Genomic DNA, 27,310 nt, shown 5'->3' on the forward strand with positions numbered 1-27,310 from the left:
GCTTGATACATTTTCACTAATAATTACTAATTGTGTGTGACCACCTTCTTACAGTGTAATTTCTGTCTATATAGGATGATGCATCTTTGCTATTTGTTTTTACTGTTCTGCATTACACCCATTATTATTTAATCTTTGGAACCGGAGCTTTAAAGTCGTCTACAGCCAAGGCTGAAACGAATAAATATGTTATTTAATGATTGAGTGGTGCAAATGATCTGTAAAGGTATTCAGATTTCTTTTTCTGGATTAGAAACTACAAGCATTGCAGAGCTTGAACTTTTAAAGTACACCACAATATCATCAGATCTTTAGGAACTAATTTAAGATTTTGACACATGTGCAGTATGCAGCTGGTCTGACAGCCCCGACACGTCTGCTGACACATGAGCACTGACCGCAGCCTTCCTCGTCGCTGTTGTCGATGCAGTCGTTTGAGCCGTCGCAGCGGGCCCACTGAGGAATACAGCGGTAGTTTGTCTTGCAGGAGAACTCTGTATCCTCATCGCACTTGTAGTCTGGACCCACTGTGGAGACAAGGCGACAGAGACATCAGGCAAAGGATGGAAGGAAAGTGGTGAGATTAGTAGTAAGATCGAAAATAAAGTCTGCAAGGTGACAAGAGGGTGAGAAATAATGAGGGAGGATGAATTGAGACAGAGCCAGACAGACAGTAATTAGAAGCAGACGGAAGAGGGGGAGGAGGGATTGACTGTGCAACTTAAATTTAGAAAAATCAACACTACGTGCAGCTTCATTAATTCACCCAGGTTACACCTGCGCTGTGTCTGAATCGATTGTATATCTCTGAAACAGATAAGTCGTTGCTTGATTAAACAGTCGTGCGGTTCTGCAAAGTGCACGGCTATTATCAATTAAGCTGCTCCTTTTGTGCTCATCACAGACAGACATGGGGGAAAGAAAAGGAAATCATGGTTGGCACATATTTAATTCGCGTGACAGTAACACTCACTGCAGACTTCATACGGCTCATCAGATCCATCACCACAGTCGTCCTGGGCATCGCACACATACATTGACGGCACACAGCGGCCGTTTGCACACGTGAACTCTCCCGGTTTGCAGGTCTTCTGGGAGCAAGTCTCCGCATCCTCATCGCTGCCATCTGTACAGTCAACTATTCCATCGCAGTGCCAGGACACAGGAATGCACCTTTTGTTTTTACACTGGAACTGGTTTCCAGCGCAGCGGTGATCGCCTGTGAGGACAGGAAACAGGTTTAACATTGAACCCTCTTCCTGAAAACAGGCTTTCATTTTCAGCAGAAAGAAAGAAAGAAAAAAAAAGAGAAAAAGGAAAAAATAAAGGCCTAAAAGAATCATAGTTAAAAACTTGAATCTGGTAAACGTAAAGTATTTTTTTCTGTTCAATTTTTATTTGATTGAGTTATTTAGAGTTCGTATTCAGGATTCAGGAAACTGTCATACTGCAGAGAGCAGCATCCTCATCTGAGCCATCAGGGCAGTTTTGGTGGCCGTCGCAGAGGAAGCCAGGGTAGGTGCAGTTGCCATCTTGACACTGGAACAGGCCAGCTGAACAGTAGCGAGGTGGGCAGGTCTGAGGTTCATCCGAGCCATCACCACAGTCCGACTGACCATCACACTTCCACCATATCGGAACGCACCTAAGAACAAGAAAATGTACAAAATTTTTTTACCCCTAATGATGGTTAATAAGCAGTACAGTAAAGTATCATGACTTTCTGTCACACTGACTTCTCATTGTCCCCACAGCGGAACTGGGTACTGGAGCAGTCAGCAACACACTGGATCTTAAATCCAACAGCCACACCAATGAAGTGATCGGGACACTCGCAGGTAGCTCGCTGCCCTCCAGGCGCGATCAGACACAGATGACTGCAGGTCAGGTCATGGGACGAGCAAGGGTTCTCACCTGGGGAATAAGACGATTAAATATAAATTATCTTCTGCCGTCCATTGTGATGCCGGGAATATAATAGCACACAGCTGTCATATACTTACTTCGAGGCTGCCTGTAGGGATGGTAGACGTGAATGTCATAGGGGCGATGGGTGTTGTTGCCCATAACTGTACGCTCCTCGCCAGTGTACTTATGAGCTTTTTCCACAGTATGCGTGTTCCAGTCTGTCCAGTAGACCCAGTCCTCAAATAGAGAAACAGCAAATACATGGGGAAGCGAGCCAGCGATGGCCCGGTGCCGATTCTGGCCGTCCATGTCTGCAAAGCTAAGATGCACAGAATAGGGAGGTTTATACACAATGTGATTAATTCACATGTAGAAACATAAAGAGAAATCAATGTTTAGATAATTCAGTGCAACACAGAATAAACGTTCTGTGGGATACTTCATGAACTCACTCCAAAAAGTTAAGGTGGGAATCAGCAAAGAAGATCTTGTTGTTGGTGTAGTCTATAGTTAGAGCATTAGGCCACTCCAGCTTGGTTGTGATAATTGCACTGATATTTGTTCCATCCATGCCAGCTCTGCCGATATATGCTGCGTCACCCCAGTCGGTCCAGTACAGCCATCTGGGCAAAAGAGGGCAGGAATGAAGGAATGAGGGATGAGGAAAAGTCGAAGCAAAGGAATGGGAACAACTAAAAACCGGGAGGCAGAAACAACTGCACACGTTTGGTTTTAGAGTCAATCATAGATTTTCTCTGTATGTGTGTGTGCGTGTGTGTGTGTCTGTGTGTGTGTGTGTGTGAATACCCATATTTAGGGTTAACAGCCACAGCACGAGGTCTGGTGATAACGTAGGTGTGATTTCTATCTGTAAAGTGTCCCGACAGCAGTTTCTTCTGGTAGCGCCCATCCAGCTCCATCACATGAACTGAGCTGTAATACCTGTCCACCCAGTACAACTTCCTGCAGGAGACAGGAAGGAGAAAAATTAAATAAATATATAAATTAAAAAGATGTTGTTTGTGAAACACATAGATGCAAAGTTAATAAAAATTACCCCATTCATATTCTCTTTTTCTTTATTTTATATATGGAAGTGTGCGTGTGTGTGTTTACTCAGGATGTATTTTGTGCTCTGAGAGCGATTTGCTAGTTATAAAAAATAAAATAGGAGTACATGTGCAAACAATTGTTTTCCAATTGTGCGAATCACTTCTTGTTACTTAATGACCTAAATACTTATATGTAACAGATTATTATCTATTAGGTTTCTCATGTTTTACAAACCTGCCAACCCAGTCCAGCGCCAGGCCTTCAGCTCCTCCTATATCGTTGCTCACCAGCGTCTCCCTGTCGCTCCCATCGAAGCGCATCCTCTCAATCTTTCCTGCCCCTACATCCAGCCAGTACAGCCTCTTCTCATAGTGATCAAATTCTAATGCCACCACATTTGTCAGGCCCTGCAGGACTATGCTCAACTGTAACCCGTCAGTGGTCAAATTGCGGATGTAGTAGCGATTGGTATACAAGAGGTATGGGTTGATGCCGCTGTTCTGACGGCAGGTGCGTCCATCCGGTTCGCGGATGTACCCTGGGGCGCATTTGCAGTGGTATGAGCCAAAACTGTTCTCGCAGATCTGGCTGCAGACGGCGGGTGTGCTGACACACTCGTCGAGGTCCTCGCAGGCTTTGCCATCTGGCATGAGCTGGTAGCCTGGGTTGCAGGAACAGTAATAACCGGTGAGGGTGTCAGTGCAGATTTGGGCGCACTTGTGGACTGCTGGGTTGAGACACTCATTAATTCCTAAAGAGAATAAAGAAAAAGTGAGAAGCTGAGCAAAGACAGAATATGGATGAGGTTTTAAGACCTGCAGCAAAAATACAGGTAACAAGAGCACTCAAAGAGCACAACTCTGCATGAAGGGCAAGAGCTATACTAAAACTCTGATGGTTTATCATAGTGAAATTGTATAATTTTGTATTGAAACAAGAATGTTTTAAAAGAGCTCAAACAATGACAGTGCTTATGTTTTCCACTGACTAATATATTGCTTTAAAATGTGGAGATTAACCAATGGAATCTCAAATGAGCCTTTTTCCTCATTTGTGTCACCCTGACCTTTGACTCATGACTTTAAAGTATTGTGTACTAAAATTGTGTATTTTATTATCTTTGCCCACATGATTGGAGGTGATTGGAGGTGATTGACTGAAATCTTTGGTTTCTATAAACTGTAAAAAAAATTCGATTCAATTTAAATTGACTTTTGGTGCAAACATTGAAGGTCAAGATTGGCCTGCTTAGCCAACCCAGGTACTCACGTCCCCCAAGGCCCTCTATTTTATTGTCAAGTTTAAGGACAATCCATAAAACATTTTCACAGATATTCATATTTGACGTGACCTCTGATTTTCACCAAAATTAAATCATCCTGAGCTGTTTTTTGTGTCTACTGTCACAAAATCTGCAAATGTGTATCTTGAAAACTGTGGATGTTGGACTGCTAACAAACAAACAGACAGACAGACAAATACGTCTCATTACATACTCCATCTTTTCAGAATAAATCATCAGTATTTATAATATGTAGCACAAAGAAACCTGTATAAATATACATATATTTATAAAAGCAAACATTTTCATAAAATATGAAAGCACATAGGCTTGGTCTGATTGACAAATATACTTTTTGTGACACCTTATCTTTTTTCATTAAATATACTTTAACCATATGCATGTGAAGATTTGTGCAACCGAAGTTTCTTTTAGATGCTGTATGACAAGGAAATACAGTTCATAAATTCTATCAAAAATGTCCCACAGTTTTCCATATTTGTTTGCCTCTTACCGCAGCCTTTTTCATCACTGTCGTCCTGACAGTCCTTCTGTCCATTGCACACCTTATTGGAATCGATGCACTCTCCCGACTTGCACATGTACTGTTGAGGAGAGCAGGTGGGCTGAGGCGTGAGGCACAAGCTGTCCGCCTCGTCCGAACCATCCAAACAGTCGTTCTGTCCGTCGCAGATGTAGAAAGAGTAGATGCAGGCTCCGTTACTGCAGGTGAACTGGTTGCTGCTGCAGGTATCATATGTACAGCGCAACTCATCGCTGCCATCTCCGCAGTCATTCACGCGATCACAGCTACAGAAGAGTAGTGATTAATTACTTGCCTGACAATAGAATTTGTCTCGAGACCAGTAAACGCATCTCTACTTTTATTCAATCACACATGTGCCACACTTACTGGAAGGGGATGAGGATGCAAAGCCCGTTGGCGCAGGCAAACTCATTCATGTGGCAGGTCCGGTTGGGACAGTTCTGGAGCTCATCAGCTGCATTGGCACAGTCTTTCTCCCCATCACACACAAAGCTTAAAGGCACACAGCGTGGATGGCCCGGGTACCAGGTCGGACAGGTGAACTGGTCAGAACTACAGGTTCGTTGGCCTCCAGGTGACAATATGATATTAAAAAGCAAAATTGATGAAAGTGTGTGAGAATGCTAACCTGAGATTATATAAACGAATCAAAATATTGAGAAGCCTAACGCTGCACAAATAATGACGACATATCTAACTGGTGTCTCACCACACTCCAGCTCAGGAGCCTCGTCACTGTTATCCCAGCAGTCATTGTTGCCATCGCACACCAGTGACTCAGGGACGCAGTTTCCATTGGTACAAGTGAAATGGTTTGGACTGCATGTTCTGATTATATCTTCTGCACAGTAGAAAACACAGAATCACATTTTAATGACGATGGGAAGTGTGAACTGAAAGAGAAAAAAAGGGCTGGCTTGCTTCATACAAGTGTGTCTTCCTTATGCAAAACACGAGTCACTATGGAAACTCACATCAAACCTAAAGTATAAAGTCTTTGAATTTAAGTTAGCTGCACTAATGTTGAGCACTCACCACAAGAGGGAGGTTCATCTGTCCCATCAGTGCAGTCTTTGATGGAGTCACATACCCAAGTCTGAGGGATACACTTTCCTACATCACAACGGAACTGATCGGGAGCACATGTACGCCCCGCTGTAACACACATAAGCGCAAGTTTGCATAGATTTACATCTTTATTGATGTGCAGTTCAAATCAGCTGAAGCTACATTCTTTGACTCAGCTCACCACAGAAGAGAGGATTCTCATCACTGTTGTCTCCACAGTTGTTAAAGCCGTCACATAGGTTTCCAGGGTAGATGCAGATGTTGGTGTTGTCACACTTGATCTGGCCATTGGGACATGTACGATCAGCTGGAGAGATGTTGTAAAGACACCAGATCGGATCATTCACCCAAGGCCACTGGCAGCCCTTTGACACTACATACGTAACATTATTTATAACATTATTATTTAGCAATATAGAATCATTTTAGGTGTGAGTACGGGCACAGTATTTGACTTGAAATTGTCCAACTTTAGTTTCTGGGGAGGAACGGATGGAGAAAACAGTGACTTCAATCTCATCTTTTTTTTATTTTTTTCTGTGTTTGCAGTAACCATCTCATTGTTTAACATAATCAAATCTTAAGCCCAACAATTAGTCTCGTCATTACTCACAGCAGTTGATTTCGTCGGAGGTAGCGTTGTCCCGACAGTCGTTGTAGCCATCACAGACAAAGCTGGCGCTGATGCAGCGTCCGTTAGCGCAGGTGAACTCGGTAGCAGGGTTACATGTGGGGAAGGGGCAGCCCTGTTCATCACTGTTGTCACCACAGTCATTTGTGTAGTCACAGGTGTAGCTGAGTGGGACGCAGCGCCCATTGTCGCAGGTGAAGTCTGTGGCTGAGCAGGTGTGAAAGGCTGGGGAAGGGTTAAAAGAAACATGAAGGCTTTTGCAGATGTTGGTATAGCTGTTTGCTTCTTGGCTGGCTAAGTTTGTCTGTTTAAATAAGACAATTTGAAAAAAAATGTCCGGATTTCTCACCACAAACTCTCTCGAGCTCATCACTGTTATCGTGGCAGTCATTGTAGCCATCACACTTCCAGCGTGCTAAGATACAGTTACCATTGAGACAGGTAAACTGATCTGCCTGACAGCGTTTCCCCGTGTCTTGTATACAGTCTTTGCCATTGTTTGCCAGATACCAGTTCCCCTCATGAGGACACTGGCACTCAGGGCCGACGGGACCTGAAAAACCACAGGTAACACAGATACCTGAGGTAAGATTCCTTGTATATTTGCTGTCTTTTTCCTGTTGTCTATTACACAACTTAAGGTGGGATTTGGTGCCTTTTTGTGCATCAAAAAGCCTGCTCTTACCAGAAACACAGACATGACTGCAGCCACCGTTGAACTGCTGACAGAAGCTGGAGCAAATCTCCTGCTTTGATTCAGCATGAACGTGAATGTCTTTTGGTAGGTACTCCAGATTCTGGGCTAGCACTGTAAAGCCAGAGCCATCATTCTTACTAGCCCTGAAGACACCTCTTTCAGTCCAGTCGGTCCAGAAGATATCCTGCTTGTAGACAGTTATACCAAATGGATAGCTGAGCCCTTGCATGATCACTTCTCGATTCTCACCAGTCAGGGTCGACCGCTCAATCTTGTCTCTGTAGAAAGAAATTAAAAAAAAGAAAAGAAAATCTGCTGCATAATCTGTCTCTCTCCTAATTTTTAATTTATATGAGAATAACTAGACATACTGTGAAACATCGACCCAGTAGAGCATCCTCTCCTCATAGTCTATAGACAGTCCGTTGGGTGATGTCAGACCCGTGCTGATGATGACAGTCCGGAAGCTTCCACCCAGTGTTGCCCTCTCAATCTTAGCTGGAGATCCCCAGTCAGTCCAATATAAGTAACTGGAAAGTGAGAAGCATCAGACAGAGTAATAAGAGGGAGCTCAAAGCTATACTTGATAGCATGTTTAATATCTGAAAGTCATCTTCAATCTTTGGACATTTGAGAATATTAGTTTGCTTTTACCCATAGCATGGATCAACAACGATGCCTTTGGGCCAGTTTGCAGGGGCTATGATTGACCGGTTACCTCCATCTACTCCGATCGACTGGACATTACGTTTAAAGTAGTCGGTGAAGTAAAGACGCTTGTTTATCCAGTCAAATGCCAAACCCTTTGGATTGTCCAAATCTAAGCAGCATTTAGAGGATTTGAAATTAAATAAAGTCACAAATGAGAAAAATGAAATGATGAATGTGAAGAGTGATAATGCTTAACTCACTTGAGATGATAGTGACAGGGGGGCTGGTGACAGATGTTGTGGTGATGTAGCCAATCCTGCTCCGACCTATCCCGACATACTGCATGAAGAAAATTCGTTTCTCTCGGAAGTCATAATCCAGGCCCATTACGCCATTGCCCAAGGTCACAGTTGGATAGGGTAGACTATGATCCGTTGGGTCTAACCTCTGGCTATTTAGCGTGTAGCCTGTGGAGAAAACTAAGAACTCATCCGGTTCATAACCACATGATACTCCATTACCAAGAAGTGTCCCGTGGGCACAAGCGCATTTAGGTCCTTGCTTGTCTGGAATGGCAAAGCAGAGCTGCTGGCAGCGTCCGTTGTCTTCGTGGCATGGGTTAAATCCTACCAGATTGGCAGATGTAGGCTGGACATGTGCGTCAAAGATGGTGACGTCCATCAGCTCATCGAGATTGTCTCGGATTACCTGGTAACACCAAAAGTTGTTATTTCTTTGTCAGATAGCATAGGCATAGCACAAGTGAAGAATGATTGTTAAATGCCCACAACTAATTCCAACTGCTATCACAAAAAGTATGCCAATTTTTTGCTCGCTGTTAGCTCAAACTCTCTCTTACAATACTACAGACAGAAAAACGGTTCTTATGTACCCAAGCTAAATTTGACGAGCACTATTATATTATATTATGTTATATTATAGCTTAACTATTAAGCAAGTAAACCAAAAACTGACATCAGATGTATTTAATTTCCAGATTCTTAAAAGAGGATTTTCTGTTTACCTGTACTTTATATTATTGTAAGCTATCACTGGAGAGAATGACAGCTAAAACTACAACTGTGTGCTAAATTAGGCAAATTCAATGTTCACCTCTGGCTGGTCGGTATTGGCTGGGTCCTTACTGGCTTGGAAGAGCTTTCCAAGCCTTTTATCCACCCACAGAATGTAGTTTCCTAATATAGCTAGTCCCATTGGAGATGGATACCGGCTCCCATACCGGATAATCTGCCTCTCTGTGCCGTCTATGGCTATGCGTGAGATCATATCAAGAACATCATCTGTCCAGTAGAGGAAGTTATTACTGTAATCAACTGTTAGGCCACGAGGTGACGCTAAGCTCTCTGATGCCAACACTGTGCGGTTTGTGCCATCCAGCAAGGCCCGCTCAATCTTCGGTGTCTGACCAGCATCAGTCCAAAAGAGGTAGCGAAGTTTAGGGCTGACAGCCACATCCCGGGGCTGATCCTCAGAGGACTTAATGAGAATCATTCGGAAGGTCGTGTTGATGGCCATCACCTCCAGGTAGGTTTCGGTTTTATGAGCATTGGTGAAATACAAGTTATCTGAAAAAGTAAATAGAGAAATTCTACATTATTTTTGCAGATTCTTTACATTTTACATTAATGCTAGTGGAGGTGGATGGATAAAATTGTTGGTGGATGTTGCCACATACTTGCAATCCAGTCAACAGCCAGACCCTGAATGCCTCTTACGCCAACTCCTGAAGGGAGAACTCTGGTGTAATGCCCTCCATCAGTTCTGGCTTTGAAAATACCCTTGTATGTGGAGTAGGTGCTGTTCTCAGTCCAGTACACATAGCCAGATTTAATGTGGGCATCCACCTTATCATGAATGACATATGATGCTGAGAAAAATATCAGAGAGGAACTTGGGTTAACGGAAAGTTGATGATTATAATCTATGCTATATAATATGAAAACAGGTTTGAACTTCATATTTCACAACAATAAGAAGCCAACATACATCCGCCAACAGGCACCATAGCTTCAGAGTGGTCAGAGCTGTTTACGTGGAAGCCACGGATATATGAGCGAGTGGAGACAACGGCGAAAGATTCATACTCTTGGCAGCTGGAGCCATCTGGAGATGGGTGAAACCCTGTAGTGCAGGCACAGGTCTTCTTATTGTCGGGTTTGGGCAAACAGAGGTGCGGACAGCCGCCGTTGTTGGAGCTGCAGGCATTAGTGGTTCCTGCTGAGTCTGAGGTGGAAAAGACAGGGTGGCGAAGGCCAGCGTTACTGGATGCCCATATTTGACTGGAGAATAAGAATTTATACCAGATCTCCTGACATGAAAAGGGTTTGACTGATATTATACAAGTAATTTTTGTGTTGTGCCGAATCTGTGACTTTCAGCAAGAGAAAATCTTTGATCATATAAACTAAGTTTGGACTTTTTTTTTTCTTTTAATTAAACCTGCTTCCCAATATCCTCACATACTTGTCTTCTTCGTATTCTGCGATCTATCTCAAACACAGAGGTGACGCACCCTTTTTTGTCAGGAGTCCTAGACTTAAATGCATCTTAACATAGACAAAGACATAGATGTAGACTTGATTTACACAGTGGGGAAATTCACTTGTTCCAGCAGCACAAAGAACAGGAACAAAAAGTGAATTAGAGATATATTAGAAAAAGTGAAAAGTGAAAAAAAAATGAGTATAAGAATAGAAAAAAGGCCAAAATATAGTACTACGTACAGATATGTTCAATAAAAAAACCCCACAAACATAGACAGTATTGTATATTCTAGTATGCACACACAAGTGAAATCTCCCAAACTGAAAGATCATTTACTTTTTGTGAAAAACAAGAAAATGTTATGAGCAAAACACAAAAAGCTAGATTCAGAAAAAGAAATAAAATTAGCCCTAAATATCATTCCCTCAGTCACTGGCTGGTATTAATTGTTATATAATCTAACCAGTCTGCATGAGAACACCAAAAACCCAAAGAACGGACACTTCTGTAGTTATTTGAAAGACACTTGATTCACATACTGTCTCTTGCATGCACTTTGAGACCATGGAGGCCAGACATGCCGCTCCTCATCACCACCATATTGGCGCCAGTGTCCTTCTCCACCCTCTCAATGACCTCATAGTCCAGGTCAGTGTAGTAGAGGTAATTTTGGTAAATAGTCAGCCCCCATGGATGGGACAGACTGCTGACCACTGTCACACGGCTTGCCCCGTCCATAGTGCCACGCTCAATCTGGGAAAATAAGAACGAACTGAAAATATTAAAGTGATCACATTTCTAGTTAAAGTCTACATATTAAACAGGTAACTTGTACTCACCACCCCTGTGCCAGCCACGCCCCAGTACAGTTTCATGGTGGAGATGTCAGCAGTGATGAACCCTATGTTAGCCATGCTGCCTGTGTAGAGGTTCACAAGGTTGCTGCCATCCATGTCAGCGCTGGCGACCTTTGGAGGAACTCCACTGTCCGACCCCTTGTCTGACCAAAATAACTTTCTGTGGATGGAAAGGTTAAACATGACAAGTGATGTGATCTCAGCGAGTCATACCGCCAACTTCTCCTCCCATTCAGTCAAACGTCACACCTATGCGCAAGATTTGCTGCTGGTGCCACACTAATGCTGATAGGTAACAGGATGTTAAAGTCCAAAAAACAGAGATTTCTTAGATTTTACGCTAAAAAAGTTACATTAGGTTAGTTTCACTAAAATGGAAAAATATTCTAATATCATGAAATAAAAAAATCATGTAGACATTCAGTTAAATGACGTCTTGGACCAAGTTACTGTTTTAATTGGGTTATATATGTCACAGGAAGCAAAAGTGAGGGGAATATATTGCCAACATATTCACCAGCCAACTATTGTCTTCTTAATGGTAATGAGGGTGCTGTGTGCTGTGTACTATCTACATATAATATATACAAACTAAATAGCGCTGATCAAGGTAATTATATGTATTTATTAATTTTTATGAACATGTGATTTACCCTCGGGCTGGATCCAGCACAATTCCAATGGGCTCTCCTACTCCCTCTGGTTTTCCGTTAGAGGTGATAAGGATCTTCCTGTAATGCTCACTTCCATCAACACGGATAACCTAAGTGCGACATTGTATTTTATTTACGTCTACTAAAAAAAAAATCCCCCAATAAATAATAAATGCAAAAGAACAAAAGGCAAATCATAACCTGCAATCAAAAAGATACAAAACCTCTGAGTTAACCATGCATAGCATTTTTAATTGTAGGTTGTTGTAATAATTTGCTAAACTAAACTTCTTCAAGTAACAAAAATTTGAAAATATATGAATTTAATAAATAATAATAATAAAAATAAAATAAAATAGTAATATACCACAATAATATCCAACAAAAAAGGAAAAAAAAGGAAATGAGTATATTTGATTTGGGGTATTTTTGGTAATTAAACACAACATCATGACGACATCTGTATTTAATCTTTTTTGCCACGGTGTTTTCTGATCTCTTCTAATTCAAGTGTTGTTTACTTGTTTGCAGGTACAAGTGAGCCTAGGCATGACAGCATCTTATCAGTAATTGATAATCAAATGATTCTGTGTCTCACTATGCTTACTTCAATGGTTTTGGCAGTGGGATTGGTGTAATACATTATTCGGCCTATCCAGTCAAAAGCCAGACCGGCCGGTGAGCCCATGAAAGCAGCTGGAGCAAACTGAGTTTTGTTTGTTCCGTCGGTTTTCACTCTCCAAATCGAATCCTAGCATGAGAACAAAAGAGTCAATTAATTTAAAATAATTATTCAGAATCTGCAGGTACTATTGATGTGCACTGATCTCATTTTTCTTCTGTTTTAAACTTATTCAAATTTAAAATGAAATACAATTTCCTTCCTAATATAATGAATTGATTGTAATAAGACATCTTAGAATCTATGCATGTTTCACACTCAAATCTATTGCATGTTATAAAACTCTTTCCGCCTCTTCAGTTTAAGACCTCCACTCACAGTGCTCTGCACCCAATAGACAAACTGCTCCTGATCATCAAAGTCAATATCCTGCCCCTGGCTGATGCCAGACACTGGGGTCATTGCATTGTTGGAAGGGTCTGTGGGATCCAGGGGAATGCCAAAAATCACAGTATCCCTAACCACCATTAAGAAGGGAGTCTCATCTAGAAATGAATGGAGAAGAACAAAGAGATGCACAGTTGTAGGAGAGATTTTTTTTTAGCAAAACATTTACAAAAGGAATATTAACCACGAGCAGAAAACTCATTACTGACACTGATTTGTATTCAGCACTGTTAAATTCTGCGAACAGTGAGTCAGAGAAAGGTGTAAAACCAAAATTACCTTTAACACAGGTGCGCTTGTCAGCATCCAGCTTCCAACCTGATTGGCAGTGGCAGGTGTAGTACCTGGGTCTCAGTGTTGACAGCAGGCACAGCTGAGTGCACAGGTGTTCGCTGCATGGGTTGATGGCTAAACACAAAAGCGCAGAGTCACTTTCAGCCTTGAAATCGGATTCATTAAACTACCACACTGGTATCATTAAAAGAAGAATTTAGTGAACAAACAGATGACAAATGAAAGGAACAAGCTGAGCCTTCCACGCTCACAGTGAAGGGATCTGGTGCCTCTGGGAGCATTTTGCTGGCATGATTTGATCCACCTATTTTCTTTAGGGTATCAAAATTGTGCCCCAGGGGACCAGAACTGATAAGGACCTCCTCCATATCCATTCATACTACCCCAAAGTAACCAAGTAATACATAAACATTTACATGACAGAAAGTTGTTGTTTATTCACTATTTACAATATAAATTTCTACTTTTATAGTGGGTTCACAATAGAAAGGAAAAAAGAACATTCTCTGTGAAGAGTTAAACTTTGTTTAACTATTACAGTAGAGCATCACTGTAGTGTGTGTGTGAAACTCATGTACTCAGTTATTATAGACATCAACACATTTTAATACACTTCTTAAAGCTACAAGTATCCAAGTAAGATTTGTTTTTTATTTGAAAACTACCTGTGGGTTGTTTGATGGGATGAGCCATCACAATGCCCATGGGCTGGTAGACATTGTTCATGTGAGTAGTGATGTTGCCACCATGGAACTTGTTGGTACTCATCACCTTGCTGGTATAATGTTCTGACCAGTATATGGTGTCTTCAAAGATGGTCATACCATATGGGTGCTGGAGAACCTGGTGTTAGACACACAAAGGATAAAAACTTTTTGTGAACAATGATTATATTTTAAACGTAACACTCATTGTATTTGAATGGTTTATGCCAGTAACCTCCAATAACAGACATGATAACACCCCTGGCTTTAATGCATGTGGTGAGGAGTGACACCAAATTGTCTCAGTTCTCTAAACAGTGTTGAAAAATGATTAAAAGGGTATAAACTTTAAACAAGTAGTAAATATTTCCTCCTTATAATGAAAAACAGGAAAAACTAAACTTACCACATCGCTTGCCATAACCTGATATCGGTTGTTTCCATTATAGTCACAGTAGTCAATATATCTGAGATAGGCATCTGCAAAGTAGACTCTTTGTGTGGTGTAGTCCAGGGCCAAGCCATTGGGCCAGTAGATCTTAGTGCTGACGATGACTTTTCTCATGGTTCCATCCATGCTGGCCTGCTCAATCCTGGGGTTCTGGCCCCAGTCTGACCAGAACATCAGGTTGGTACTGGCATGAATGAGAAAGACAGAGAGGTCAATGATGTACTTCTTGAGTATGGTAAAAAAGGGTGAAAATGTATTTATAAAGGGCATTTTGCTTAACTATTAAATTAAATAATGTAATACTAGCATAACATCCATGTAACTTGAGTGTACTTACTGGTTACGGGGGTCCAAAACCAATCCACGGGGGTTGGTAATATTTCTACTCATGAGGACCTTGCGATAACGACCATCCAGAGTGGAAACCTCAATGTTCTCCATGACAGAGTCTGTCCAATACAGATTCCGACCAACCCAGTCGACAGCAATACTCTCTGTTACCATCAGACCAGATGAGAACACCTAAAACAACAGGGACATATTGAGCACTCACAAAATTAAACCGTTCATTTAAATGTTGAGATTATAAAGCAAGAAACTCTGTTGTTAGCCTTACCGCTTGTTTGCCAGTGCCGTTCTGGTAGGCACTCCATATCTTTTTCTCTTTGGTATCAGCCCAGTAGATTTTGGAAGTGACACTGTCAAAGTCTACAGTCACAATACTTAAACCGGTGATCACTGGACTCATCAGGGGTGGTCTTATGTTGACTCGGTTGGCAATGATCTGGCTACGTTTGGCAAGCAAAAGCACAGCTGCACTTGGGTCTAAAGATGGAAAAAGAGCTTGTTGGTCACTGAAAGAACTGTAGTATCTTTATAAGTATCTATATAAGTTACACAGTTCCTGTATTGTGTTGCTTGTTGCTTACTCGTAGCTTTGCAGGTCCGTCCATCTGGCTCTAGGAGGTAACCATCAGAACAGTGGCACCTGAAGCTTCCTCTTTCATTGTAGCACTGCTGGCTGCAGAAACCAGGAACCACACACTCGTTGATGTCATCGCAGGTCTTTGAGTCATTGAGGAGCTGATATCCTGGTGGACAGGTGCATTCAGCCCCAAATGGGCCTTGAATACAACTGTCGCTGCAGCCCCCGTTGCTGAGTGAACAGTCATCTTCATCTACAGGAGTTAGTAATATAATGTATTAGTAATATAATGCATTTGTGTCTTAAATTCTAGTACATTTGTCATTTTGTCTTACTTATACCAGTTTTTAAGTAATATAAAGCATTTTAGCTATCCTTAATTTCTTTTCTTTTTATGTCCATTTAGAGATTTAAATGTTATACACAATGCATTTAACTCACTGCAGATAGGTGACTCATCTGCTCCATTGGGACAGTCCCTTTGGCCGTCACACACCTTGTCCTGGTCGATGCACACCTCACTGATCGGACACAGCCACTGTCCGGAGGGGCAAGTAAACGGAGGGGTGGGGCAGTTCAGTTCATCACTCATGTCCCGGCAGTCATTTTCGCCATCACACAACCAACTCATTGGAATGCATATCTTGTTGGCGCATTGGAAGTAGTTGGATCTACAGGTGACAGGTGGGCAGGAGTTGTGTTCATCAGACCCATCCTCGCAATCTGAGTGACCATCACACTCCCACTCATCTGGTACGCAGAAACCGTCGCTCTGGCACTGAAACTCATCATCGTGGCAGAGGCCTGGACCTCGGGTGGCTGGAGTTGTCAAAGAAAATAAATAAATAAATAACTAAAACTTCATTGACTTTCTCTGATAAATTTGAGCAGAGAGTGGAATTCCCAATCTATAATTATACAAAACATTATTCTGTGCAGGTAACATACGGCAGCCTTGTTCATCAGAATGATCCCTGCAGTCAAACACTCCATCACACCGATAACTTGAATAGACACACTGGTCCCCACTGGCACAGGCAAACTCAAAGGAGGAACAGGAAAACTCTTAAAACACAAAGGAAACAGAAAACAAAGAAAAGACGAGTAAACTTTTATGGCACAACAACAAACATATGTTCAATATGCCAACTACAATCAGTGGCTTGCAGCTTTTTGCTGCCATCAAACTAGTTGCATTAAATATACGATGTTGCTCCAAAGATCTAAAAAAATTACTAAAACATGGATGATTTTCCAGATACGTACCACAATCTTTCTCATCAGAGCCATCCAAGCAGTCTTGGTCTCCATCACAAACATAGAAGCTACTGATGCAGCGATGATCGGGACACAAGAAGTAGTTTGGAGGGCATGTGGTGATGGTTGAATCTGATAATCACAAACAGAGCTCATTTATTTATTTATTTTTAAACATGTATGTTAATATGTAATAACATAATAGCTGTATGTGCAGCAATTCAAGAAGACTTGTGGGATCTGTGCTTACTGCAGTTGTGCTCATCAGAGCCATCCCCACAGTCATTTTCACCGTCGCACACCCATTTTGCAGAGATGCATCTGTTGTTGTTGCAGGTGAAGTAGCCGGATGAACAGCTGGTAGGGACACGAGTGGGACAGTTAATCTCATCTGAGCCGTCTCCGCAGTCGTCCATGCCATCACAGCGCCAACTGGCATAGATGCAATGCTTGTTGTTGCAGGTGAAGGCGTACGGAGAGCAGGTCGCTCCTGATAAAGATAAATGAGGCGATCAGTTGGATTACTTAAAAATATCTTCTTACACTAACTCCTAAGCATGTGCGTTTTTCTTTTTCATTCACCTGAATCTGTGCAGTTGGCCTCATCAGTCTGATCTATGCAGTCAACAATCCCATCACAGCGGTCAGAGTTAGGTCGGCAACGTCCTTCGTCACACTCGAAAGAGTAGTCCCCGCAGATGTTGTCAGGTGGAGGAACGGAATCGTCCTTGATGCAGTCCCTCTGATTTGACTGAAGTTTCATACCATATGGACAGCCACACACTCGACCAAAGTTGGGAGTTGGAAAACAGAAGTGGCTGCAGTGTCCATTTGGCAGCATGTTACATCGGCTATTGAAGGCTGTCAGAAAGATCACAGAGAAGAAGTCAGTAGGGTCCTCGATTGCTTTATCACTGCTCATGTGTTGTCTTGACCCAGGAGATCATTTACTTCCTACCGCCACTCAAAACTCCAAAGTCCTGGTCCTACAGCACTAAACTGCACCTCTAAGCACTTTCCAGAATCCAGTGTCTTTCTTTGGATAAACTTACTGCTGTGGAGGTCAGCTGTATAGGCCTTGATATTCATGATGCCGGTGATTCCTTGTCTGACCATAATGTTCCCACCACCGTCCCTCTTCCTCATCTCGAATATAGCACTGGTCCTTGTATCAGACACATACAGGTAGTCTACAAGATAGATATTGCTGCGTTACAAGCAGTTGCATATGTAACTAAAATACATTAAATGTTATAAATGTGATTTAGTGGTTGTTACAAGCTGGTAGAGTGGGTCAGCTACCAATCACAAGGTCGGTGGATCAATCAGTTCCTGTATCCTCCAGCTATGTGTCAAAGTATTCTTGAGCAAGAAACTGAAACCTGATTTGTCCCGATGCATCCATTGGAGTGTAAATGCATGTGCTCTTGGGCATAGATAAAAGCACTGCTTGATTGTGTATTTGTTTTGGTAAGTGAGATTTGCAGTAGAAAGTACTTTGAATACTAAATTGAGTAGAAAAGTGCTATGTAAGTTCCAGTCCATTTACCAATTCCATTTTTGGAATTGGGGAATATCGAATAGATGCATACTGTAGAAGCCAGAAGGTAATCAAATAACAATAATAAGGCTAACCTTGGTTTCCTTAAGAGCTTGCTTATGGTGAGTATGGTGTGTTTGTGTTTTGTGCAGTATTCTGAATGAGTGTACAGTTGAATTAACCTGTATAAACTGTCAAAGAGTAGGGCTGAGTGATCTGGCCGATGTTGGTAAATGTCTGTCTGTCACTTCCTTCAACATCAATGTGGCCAATCTGATCAAGAAGGGTATCGACCCAGTACAGCCTGTTATTCCTGTCAAAGAGAAATCCACAAAGAAGAAGTGTAGCTGAGTCATACAATATACTGTTTATTATTCCTTAAATGGAGCCAAGCAGGTATTCTCATAACTGACATAGTTGACCACTCTACTTACATATAGTCAACAGCAAGCCCAAATGGCCATCCCAGTGTTGTGTTGACAAGAGGGACAGCATTGCTGCCATCAGTGAAGCCTCTCATTATTACTGCTGGACGATACCAGTCAGACCAGAACAAGTAGCTGTGGAGAAATGTTTGGTGAAGTAATGCAGTAGACTACAGTGAATAATGATAATTGTTATCCTGAATATAAAGGGTGGAGGCCCATGTGATGGCTGTGGTTTAGGAAGTAGTAGTGTAGAGTAGTGAGTATAGTAAAAGTGGTTTGAATAGACAGCATTTTTCTATGATCAGAAAAATCTGAATAAAAAAATATTCATTACCATTTATTGTGTTTAATTTCCTTCCTGTCTCTACAAACTAAAACCTGCTCAGGCAAAGTATCTTTCAGGAGTTATTTGTGATAAATCTGATAACTCACCCAGCACTAGGATGCACTGCAATTCCCTTTGGGTTCCCTAATCCCGTCACAATGTCTCGTCTGGACTTGTCTGTGACTCTGAAGGCTACCACTGAGCTGTAGGTGCTTGTGGTCCAAAACAAAACTTTTGAGGTCCAGTCATATGCCATGGCATCAACTATCCCCACTCTGTAGCCTGTCAAAATCTGCTGAACTGAGATTGGATAAATATAATAGGTGAGATCGCTTTGATTAAACACTGTAACTATATCAAGGTTAGGTTATAAAACTCAGCACCCTAAGTGCCACTTTCTTTTTTTTTTACCCAAGTCAAAAACTCACCACTGCCATTGAGGTTCGACTTATAGATGAGGCCTTTGGACCTGTCGTTGTAGAAAACAGTCCCCTCATTGCCGTCAAACTCCATTGCAGAGCCAGAAAAAGACGCCCCGAGGCCTGTGAGGGGCAGAGTGATGTCCTCCTGCGTGGACAGATTCAGTGGGATTCCCCGCACCGCCAGTGAGGAGGCCACCAGCAAGTAGTCCTTCACCTCTGCACAAAAAATTAGTGCCAGGGCTTATTATCATATAAACTTGCTGTTTAAATGATATATTAAAAAAAAACTTAAAATTCCCAGATCTAGCTTACCAGAAAGGATTGTAATTTTTTAAATTGTCAGCACATTATTATACATTTCATTAACTATTTTTTTTAACCCAGAACAGAAACACGTATATAAACACGTGTATAAGAGAAGGGTAAGGTCGTTTTACAAATTAGATAAACTTACTGAAGCAGGACCAAAGGTCCGAATGGAGGTCATAGCCATGGCGACACTTACAGCGGAAGCCCAAACCATCATTGTCAGTGCGGTGACTTAAGACACAAATTTGCTCACAGCCACCATTGTTTCTCCCACAAGGGTTCTTCACTGCATTACAAGACAGATGTCATCATTTTATGACATCACTCAGTGTAGTATGTAGCTCTTATAGATAACAAAGAATTTTCTTTTTGTGATAAGATAAAAATTTGTTCACAACACAGTTGGTAGATTTTTTTAGTCGAGTAAGCAGTTCACGATATCTGGAGAAATACATTTTTAATATTTTATTTTTTACCATAAATTAAGAGGCATCTTGTTACATTATATTCAAGGGAAAGCAGACATTTTAAAGTTGTTTTCCTCAGACTGAATGTGACTGAATCTCCTTACCCAGAGGCTGCATGAGAGGGTGGGAGACGACAACATGGCCTGGCCGGTTCGCGGCACGATAGAGGAGGGTTGGGTTGCTGCCATTGAAGCGATTTGATCTGATCACACCCATCTTGCTCCAGTCAGTGAAGAATACGTGGTTTTCAAATAAAGCAATTCCAAAAGGATGTGGCGACTGTGTTCCACCATTGAGGACTAATTTTCTATGTGAAACAAGTACGCCTTAGAAAGAACATCAAGGAGGATACAACTGAAGGAGGTCAACAATTTATTTCTAATGTAACCTTTACCTGTCCAAACCGCTGTACGTGACAGTCTCCACTGTGTCAAAGTGGCTGTCAGACCAGTAGACCCTCTGGGTGATGATATCAAGGGTAATTCCTGTTGGCGTGCCGAGCCTGCTCTTTACCAGCTCGAAACGATTGCTGCCATCCATGAAGGCACGTTCGAGCTTAGACTGCACATTGTTACCACCCATGTCTGTGAAGAACATGTAGCTACAAACCAAAAAAAAAAATGTAAAAGGATGTTAAATGAGTTATATGAGCAAAACTCAGGTGAACTCAAAGACTCTTGGACATCCAATCTTTTACACTCAAATTATCTTCAACTCACAAAATTATGATGTTTATCAAACTTTTTTCCTGACACTGAATTTGTAGATGAAAAAATTGCCAGTAATTCAAAAACTAATGTCCAAACCTAAACTCATATTTCAATCTTTTTGTGATTATAAAACCACGTCATTTATTTAAACTCACCCTACTGTTGGGTCCAGGGCGAGGCCATGAGGAGTCCGCAGGTTTTCAGCCACCAGCGTCACTCGATTTCCTCCATCAAAGTCACACACATCAATGCGCTCCACCCTGGCCTCCAGTACATAAAGTTTGAGGTTGATCCAATCAACTGCAATATTCTGGACGCTGTGAACCGAATTATTCAGAATTGCCTTAATGTCGCCTCCGTAATAGTTGGCGGAATAAACCTGGCAAAAGAATTTCAAAGTTTTGGATTAATGTTTGTTGTATAAAAAATAACAATAAAACATAATCAAGAACTTCATCAGACATTAAATTCAAACTGACTTTTTTGGTATAAGTATCACTCCAGAAGACTTTGTCATTGTGCCAGCTGTAGGCGACTGCCACTGCTAAACCTTTTCCCTGGGATGGCACCAGAATCCTGACAATGCGCCCGTGCAGATCAGCTATCATCACATCACCCCCATTGGTGAAAATTAGCTGTGGCAGCCCAGCTGAAAAACACAAATAACAGACATGAGAAAATGTAACCATTGATGTAATTGCAAACAAAATATGAGGAAAAGAATGATATTTGAAGATCGTTGTCACTCAGCTGGACTGTAAACAATAATGTCTTTTTAATTTAATGATTTCAGTCTCATCTTTTAAACAGCAAAATTAAACACAGGTACCATGACATGTGTGCACTCTCTGTACCTGACACATTTGCTCTGCAAACATGACCTTGCTCCAAGACGTATCCATCAGCACAGCTGCAGTGGTGTGTGCCAGGACGATCCTCACACAGCTGGTCACAGATGCCCCAGATCTGACAGTCATTGTAGTCTGGGCAACAGAACAAACAGCCATGTTTTGGATGTATAATGTGAGGGACATTATAGTAAGAGTCTACACAAATGATTTGCAGCTAGAACACACTGAAATTACACAGTTTATGCTTCCTCAAAGCTCTGTGCTTTTTCCAGGACGCAAAACACAAGTTGCTAAAACTGTGTGTGCTGTCGATGTCTGATTCAATTTTAACACTGCCACACATAGAGACGATGTTTTTAGGGAAAAAATACATATAAAAGAACTCACCTACACACGACCGACTGTCATTGGCTACAATGAAGCCATCAGGGCAGTAGCATGCACCACCCTGAGGAGATGGGTGGCAGTAGAACTCACAGCTCAAGGCTGAGCACCTTTCCAGGCCTGTGAGTCAACATCACAGAAATGAACATCATGGACAAATGTAAACAACGGTAAAAGTGTAAAATTAATCCTATTCTAAGAAGCTTGGATGCCAGGACGTTATTGGTATCGTAATAAGCTTTATAGGCCTGAAAATGACCTGCAAAAAGTTAATATTAAACCAAGTGTGTGTTAAGGCAGTGATAAGGAATGCAAAAGTTATGATTATAGTATCTGAGCAGCTGACATCTGGTAAACATTTGTGATTACTCGACACTATAGCCAAAGCCCTTACACCCAAATTTATCAAATTGCGGTTCTGAAAACGTGAGACATTCTACACTCGACAAGATCTCGATCACTTCAATTCCTTCAGATTCATCTCATTTGTTGTTGTTGTTGTTTTTTAGATTAAAGGCAGGTGTGACATGATATTATCATAAATGGTAGAATTCTTAGTGCGGGACTTGTACACGTCAGGCTTACCGCAGGTTTGCTGTGCAGTGGTGTTGGTCTCATCTGTGCCTCCAGGACAGTCAGGCTTGTCATCACACACGTTTCCCACTGGTATGCACATGGTCGAGCCTGGGCATCCCCACTCACCGGGGTAACAGTCTCGGGAGTTACTATCTGAAAAACATTGAAAGACGTATAATTATGTTAAAAATATGCAAACATTCTTTCATGTTGTTGTGAGGAAAAAATCTTTCTTGATTTGTTATGATGGTATAATTTGAGCTTTAACTCTTGAAGAGTGATTTCAAAACTCAATGAACCTTCTAATACGTCTAATAGTTAAACTAATCTTGACATTTTCATGAACTTTTTAAAAATTATTTTATTGAAAGTCATAAACAATGTCACATATTAGTAAATCAGTCAAGTTTTCTCACCACATCCTCTCTCATCACTGTAGTCCCCACAGTCGTTGAACTTGTCACACACCCACTGCTGAGGAATGCAACGGCCACTGGCGCAAGTGAACTGGTTGCCACTGCAGCTCTGGTAATCTAGACAACCAGTAAGTTAAATGGCAGCCTGTGCTTATTGAACACAATTTAAAATGTAAAAGAGGCTCATAATTAGCTAGCATGTGTGTTCGGTCTCATTCACCCGTACCACAGTTTTGCTCATCACTGTCATCCCCACAGTCATCCCAGTGGTCACACACAAATGACATCGGGATACAGAAGCCATTTGCACATTGGAACTGGTGGATGGGGCAATGCTGAGTTGCTGAAAATAAAACAGAGACTGGATTTACAGGAGGTCCAGCAATATGTTAATTATTAAAATGAGTTATGACTCACAAAAACTAAAGTAACAAGTGAACACATCTCAATTTAGGTTCATCAAAATCACGAGGAGTCCAGACTGATAAAGATCCAGAGGTACAAAGGTTGAGACTTTACTGCTCTCTGGCACCATAGACTGCTAAACTATAATAATGCATAGCTGGGCTATCATTACCTGTAAACCAAATAAAATTAAAATACTTCATAGCCATTATGCAGAATAAAACTGGCTAATTAGGAGTTAAGCATAACTATCAAAATATATAATATGAAAATAATAAAAATGAACTTTAAAAACTTTTAGTTGCTTTAAAACACGGCAACCGTTTTGTGAATATGTTCTTTAAGCAACTGGGATGAAAACATTCTGCAATGTTGCTGCACAACATCATTTCATGCATCATCTTAACACCCCATGCAGGACCTACCATTAGAGGCCAAACAAATATGGTGTCTGGAAATGGCTTTTTGCTATGTTTATACAACAGGAGAACACTAATAAAATTTAGGTAATAGCATATTTTAAAAATATAATTAATAGAAAAAGTATAAATATACATAAATTTATTAGAATTTTTGTTAAATTAGACACAGAAGAGACTACAGAAGCCTATTTCTGCTACTGAAGAATTTTTTTGCCGTCCATGAGGCCCAACATCAGGTTGGTATCTCAAGTATCTTGAAATTCTGAGTTTAGTGTGACAAAAGTTTGACTTGCTCACAATTAACCTGAAGTTTTGAGTCGAACTTTTGAGACATGTAACTCAACATGTTGACTTAGCTGTGCTCGGCACTTTAAGGCATGTAAAGGTAAGATAGGTAAGAAAAGTGTTGAATTTTAAAGGTGCAGACAAGACAATGGAAGCTAGTTTCCACAACTGAAAAATGTTTTTCTCCTGTTGGTGAGTTCAAATTTCAGATTGGTATCTTAAAATTCTGACTCACTAACTCAGAATTTTAAGTTGTCAATCTCAAAAGTTCAAGTTACATATCGCAAAGTTTGGATTGACATAGTAGGTGGAAATCTTGAGTTCAGTATGTTGAAAGTCTGACTTGCTCAGACATAACTTGAAATTTTGAGATAAATAAATTTTTTTTTCCTACTTTGGTGGAGTTGAAAACAAGAAGAGTAGAAGCGTTATCTACTCACTACAGTTGAATTCATCAGAGCCGTCTCTGCAGTCTTCTCGTCCATTGCAGTGCTGTGAGTTGTTGTAACAGGCCCCGTTGGCACAGGTTTTCTCAGTGCATTGTGGATAGTCTGCAAACAACAAGTAGTTCCTCCATTACAATTAGAATACTATCATCTAGTAAAGTAACCATGGCCGGTTACATCTAGATCTAAAACTCTTACTGCAGTTATTCTCATCAGAGTTGTCCACGCAGTCCTTTACGTGGTCACATCTGTACTTGCTGGGGATACACTGGCCCTCCCGACAGGTGAACTGGTTTGGGCTGCAGGTCCGTCCACCTGAACCAAAAATATGAAGCTAGGCTTGTTTCAAAAATCCACTTTGTGGGAGAATTAGACTTCTAACAAGGAGCGTAATGTGATTATAGAATTACTTCTTGGTTCAATAAGTCTTTGCCACACTGAAAGCCAAACACAGACTTTACAAAAGAAATGGTTCATAATGTAGATTGTCTGTTATAACGGGTTTGTGTAATGAATAAACCACAGTGTTAACTTTAAATTCATGAATATTGGAAGACCTAAGTTTTAACATTAGATACTTGAAATGCTTAGTTTAGATAGCTTCTTTTACAGATCATTTAAAGAATCAACTTTTTTTTTATTTTGTATAGTTTCTGTTCCTTTTGAAATTATGAACAATACCTTTAGAGGCCACCTAGTTTAAGTCTTCATTACTTCATTATAAGTACACATTTTTTTTGTCTTGTGATTATGACAGTTTTCAGGACAAACAAAAGTGTTTGTTCATTTCTCTGTTCTTTGACGCCACGTTCAAGCATTCATTCTGCATACCACAGGTTCTTTGCTCATCTGAGCCGTCGATGCAGTCCTCCTCCCCATCGCAGACAAATCCTGATGGGATGCATTCACCGCTTGTCACACATTTAAATTCCTGTGAGGTGCACGACGGAGGTGCTGCAACAAAAGGAGCAAAACAGTTGTTTAGGATACAAAAGAAATGTAAGTCATACAGTTTATGCTTGGCTTCACATTTCTTCTCTTTGTTTTATTTTTGTTACATTAGCAAGAGCACATGTACCAACATATGTCTGACTTCTTAAAGGGATTTTTTTCTGTGATTGTTTGCGATGCTTACGACAGTTCAGCTCATCTGAATCATCTGTGCAGTCTTTCGTTCCGTCACACCTCCAGCCTATGTCGATGCATTGTCCATTGTTGCACTGAAACTGATCACTTCCACAACTTCCTGTAGAGAGATAAAATATCTTTCTTTCTTTTTTTAATGGCCAGCATGTGTGCTTCACATGCACAGATTTGGTTAGAAATCGTTTACAAAATATACATATAAAAAATAGGTGGAAATCAGGCAGCTAGCTGATATTTAATTGCTTGAAGTCCACGTTTCTTAAGTAAGATGAACATGTTTTATAGTTTTCTTCACAAATGAGTTACTATGTTTATGAGAGCTACTTCCTCCGTGTGCAGCTTCTGAACTTTAAACATGTGAGTCGGCGTTTTAAACATGACTAATTAACACCTCAGCAGTCCAACTTATGACCCAGGAGATTATGAGACCATCATTTTAAACTCATTATCAAACTTTAATTTAGCACAACGTTAACTGAATTCGTGTACTTAGTAGAAAAGCTAGCTATTTTAATTCTGCTTCATTTTTCTAAATGAAATTTGTGGTTAATCATTTAGTTTTGATTGCAGTTTGGTTTTAGTTAAGAATGAGTTTGCTCTGTTGTTGTTTAAAAATGTTAAAATTTATTAGATCACCCTGGATCACTTCGCTCTTAGACTGAAGGCTTACTTGTTGTTCCCAGAGTATTTAAAAGCAGAATGGGAAGCGGAGCCTTCAGTTTTCAGGCCCCTCTTCTGTGGAACCAGCTTCCTGTTTGGATTTGACAGACAGACACCCTCTCTACTTTCAAGATTATGGTTAAAACTTTCCTGTTTGATAAAGCATATAGTTAAAGCTGGATAAGGTGATTCTCCCTTAGTTGTGCTGCAATAGGTGTAGGCTGCTCGGGGCTTCCCATGATGCATTGTGTGTTTCTTCTTCAGTCACCTTTCTCACTCACTGTGTGTTTACACACCTCTCTGCATTTAACTATTAGTTATTATTAATCTGTGGCTCTCTTTCTCCCCTCACACCAACAGGTTGCAGTAGATGGCCATCCTTCCCTGAGCCTGGTTCTCCCAGAGGTTTCTTCCTGTTAAAAGAGAGTTTTTCTTTTCCACCAACACCAAACCTCTTGCTCATGAGAGGGTGATATGATTTTGCCACATCTTTTCTTTTTTTTTTTCTCTTTGTATTAATATGTGGTCTTAAGCTCATGATATAAAGCACCTTGAGGGAACTATTGTTGTGATTTGGTGATTTATAAATAAATAGGAACTGAAGTTATTAGACTGGATTAAACCAAACTGCTAAAAATTAAAACCAAAAACATACAGTAGTTTCTTGTTTTTTAAAAAATATTATTTTAGTTTTGTAAGTACACAACATGTTTTCAGATTTTTAAAAATTTACTTTTTGTTTAAGTTCAGTTAACTGAGATTTTTACATTAAATTATAGCATTTATTTTAGGTAGTGGTTAAAAGTATTAACTTTTTTCAGATTTTAGAACTCAAATCACTTACAGAAATTACACATTTTGGTGAAAAAAATCACTGGTATGACACAGTTTTCCCCTTTTTATTGTACTACTAGTGTATTACTTACCTAAAAGTATGCTTTCTTGAAATGAAGAGTGCACACCTAC

At 40.8% G+C, this 27,310-nt stretch overlaps 1 protein-coding gene across 1 annotated transcript in view; it reads right to left on the minus strand.

The window, feature by feature from the left end:
• The window catches only part of lrp2b (low density lipoprotein receptor-related protein 2b), a 43,328-nt gene that overhangs the window by 15,951 nt on the left and 67 nt on the right, over positions 1-27,310 (minus strand). Inside the window, exons 2-58 of the mRNA XM_085360250.1 lie at positions 25,674-25,784; positions 25,370-25,492; positions 24,737-24,853; positions 24,533-24,643; positions 23,207-23,323; positions 22,981-23,097; positions 22,574-22,717; positions 21,992-22,108; positions 21,608-21,736; positions 21,233-21,402; positions 20,909-21,132; positions 20,438-20,644; positions 20,148-20,350; positions 19,722-19,862; positions 19,274-19,483; positions 18,953-19,145; positions 18,527-18,652; positions 18,275-18,405; positions 17,605-17,742; positions 17,135-17,413; positions 16,803-17,042; positions 16,562-16,684; positions 16,244-16,360; positions 15,737-16,114; positions 15,300-15,548; positions 14,987-15,195; positions 14,708-14,892; positions 14,326-14,554; positions 13,881-14,058; positions 13,201-13,329; positions 12,853-13,019; positions 12,460-12,603; positions 11,853-11,962; positions 11,182-11,359; positions 10,882-11,095; positions 9,845-10,081; positions 9,534-9,725; positions 8,951-9,423; positions 8,098-8,545; positions 7,841-8,006; positions 7,558-7,716; positions 7,175-7,464; positions 6,839-7,042; positions 6,472-6,714; positions 6,040-6,165; positions 5,826-5,945; positions 5,500-5,631; positions 5,157-5,358; positions 4,758-5,053; positions 3,196-3,712; positions 2,716-2,871; positions 2,361-2,531; positions 2,004-2,227; positions 1,737-1,914; positions 1,449-1,645; positions 974-1,219; positions 399-527 (exon numbers count right to left, since the gene is read on the minus strand). Of these exons, the coding sequence (XP_085216376.1) occupies positions 399-527; positions 974-1,219; positions 1,449-1,645; positions 1,737-1,914; positions 2,004-2,227; positions 2,361-2,531; positions 2,716-2,871; positions 3,196-3,712; positions 4,758-5,053; positions 5,157-5,358; positions 5,500-5,631; positions 5,826-5,945; positions 6,040-6,165; positions 6,472-6,714; positions 6,839-7,042; positions 7,175-7,464; positions 7,558-7,716; positions 7,841-8,006; positions 8,098-8,545; positions 8,951-9,423; positions 9,534-9,725; positions 9,845-10,081; positions 10,882-11,095; positions 11,182-11,359; positions 11,853-11,962; positions 12,460-12,603; positions 12,853-13,019; positions 13,201-13,329; positions 13,881-14,058; positions 14,326-14,554; positions 14,708-14,892; positions 14,987-15,195; positions 15,300-15,548; positions 15,737-16,114; positions 16,244-16,360; positions 16,562-16,684; positions 16,803-17,042; positions 17,135-17,413; positions 17,605-17,742; positions 18,275-18,405; positions 18,527-18,652; positions 18,953-19,145; positions 19,274-19,483; positions 19,722-19,862; positions 20,148-20,350; positions 20,438-20,644; positions 20,909-21,132; positions 21,233-21,402; positions 21,608-21,736; positions 21,992-22,108; positions 22,574-22,717; positions 22,981-23,097; positions 23,207-23,323; positions 24,533-24,643; positions 24,737-24,853; positions 25,370-25,492; positions 25,674-25,784 (11,064 nt within the window). The remainder of the gene's footprint in view (positions 1-398; positions 528-973; positions 1,220-1,448; positions 1,646-1,736; positions 1,915-2,003; positions 2,228-2,360; positions 2,532-2,715; positions 2,872-3,195; positions 3,713-4,757; positions 5,054-5,156; positions 5,359-5,499; positions 5,632-5,825; positions 5,946-6,039; positions 6,166-6,471; positions 6,715-6,838; positions 7,043-7,174; positions 7,465-7,557; positions 7,717-7,840; positions 8,007-8,097; positions 8,546-8,950; positions 9,424-9,533; positions 9,726-9,844; positions 10,082-10,881; positions 11,096-11,181; positions 11,360-11,852; positions 11,963-12,459; positions 12,604-12,852; positions 13,020-13,200; positions 13,330-13,880; positions 14,059-14,325; positions 14,555-14,707; positions 14,893-14,986; positions 15,196-15,299; positions 15,549-15,736; positions 16,115-16,243; positions 16,361-16,561; positions 16,685-16,802; positions 17,043-17,134; positions 17,414-17,604; positions 17,743-18,274; positions 18,406-18,526; positions 18,653-18,952; positions 19,146-19,273; positions 19,484-19,721; positions 19,863-20,147; positions 20,351-20,437; positions 20,645-20,908; positions 21,133-21,232; positions 21,403-21,607; positions 21,737-21,991; positions 22,109-22,573; positions 22,718-22,980; positions 23,098-23,206; positions 23,324-24,532; positions 24,644-24,736; positions 24,854-25,369; positions 25,493-25,673; positions 25,785-27,310) is intronic.

The sequence above is a fragment of the Diplotaxodon limnothrissa genome, linkage group LG8, assembly GCF_057381915.1.
Source record: "Diplotaxodon limnothrissa isolate DT_005_m linkage group LG8, D_limnothrissa_male_GT1.1, whole genome shotgun sequence".
Lineage (NCBI taxonomy): Eukaryota > Metazoa > Chordata > Actinopteri > Cichliformes > Cichlidae > Diplotaxodon > Diplotaxodon limnothrissa.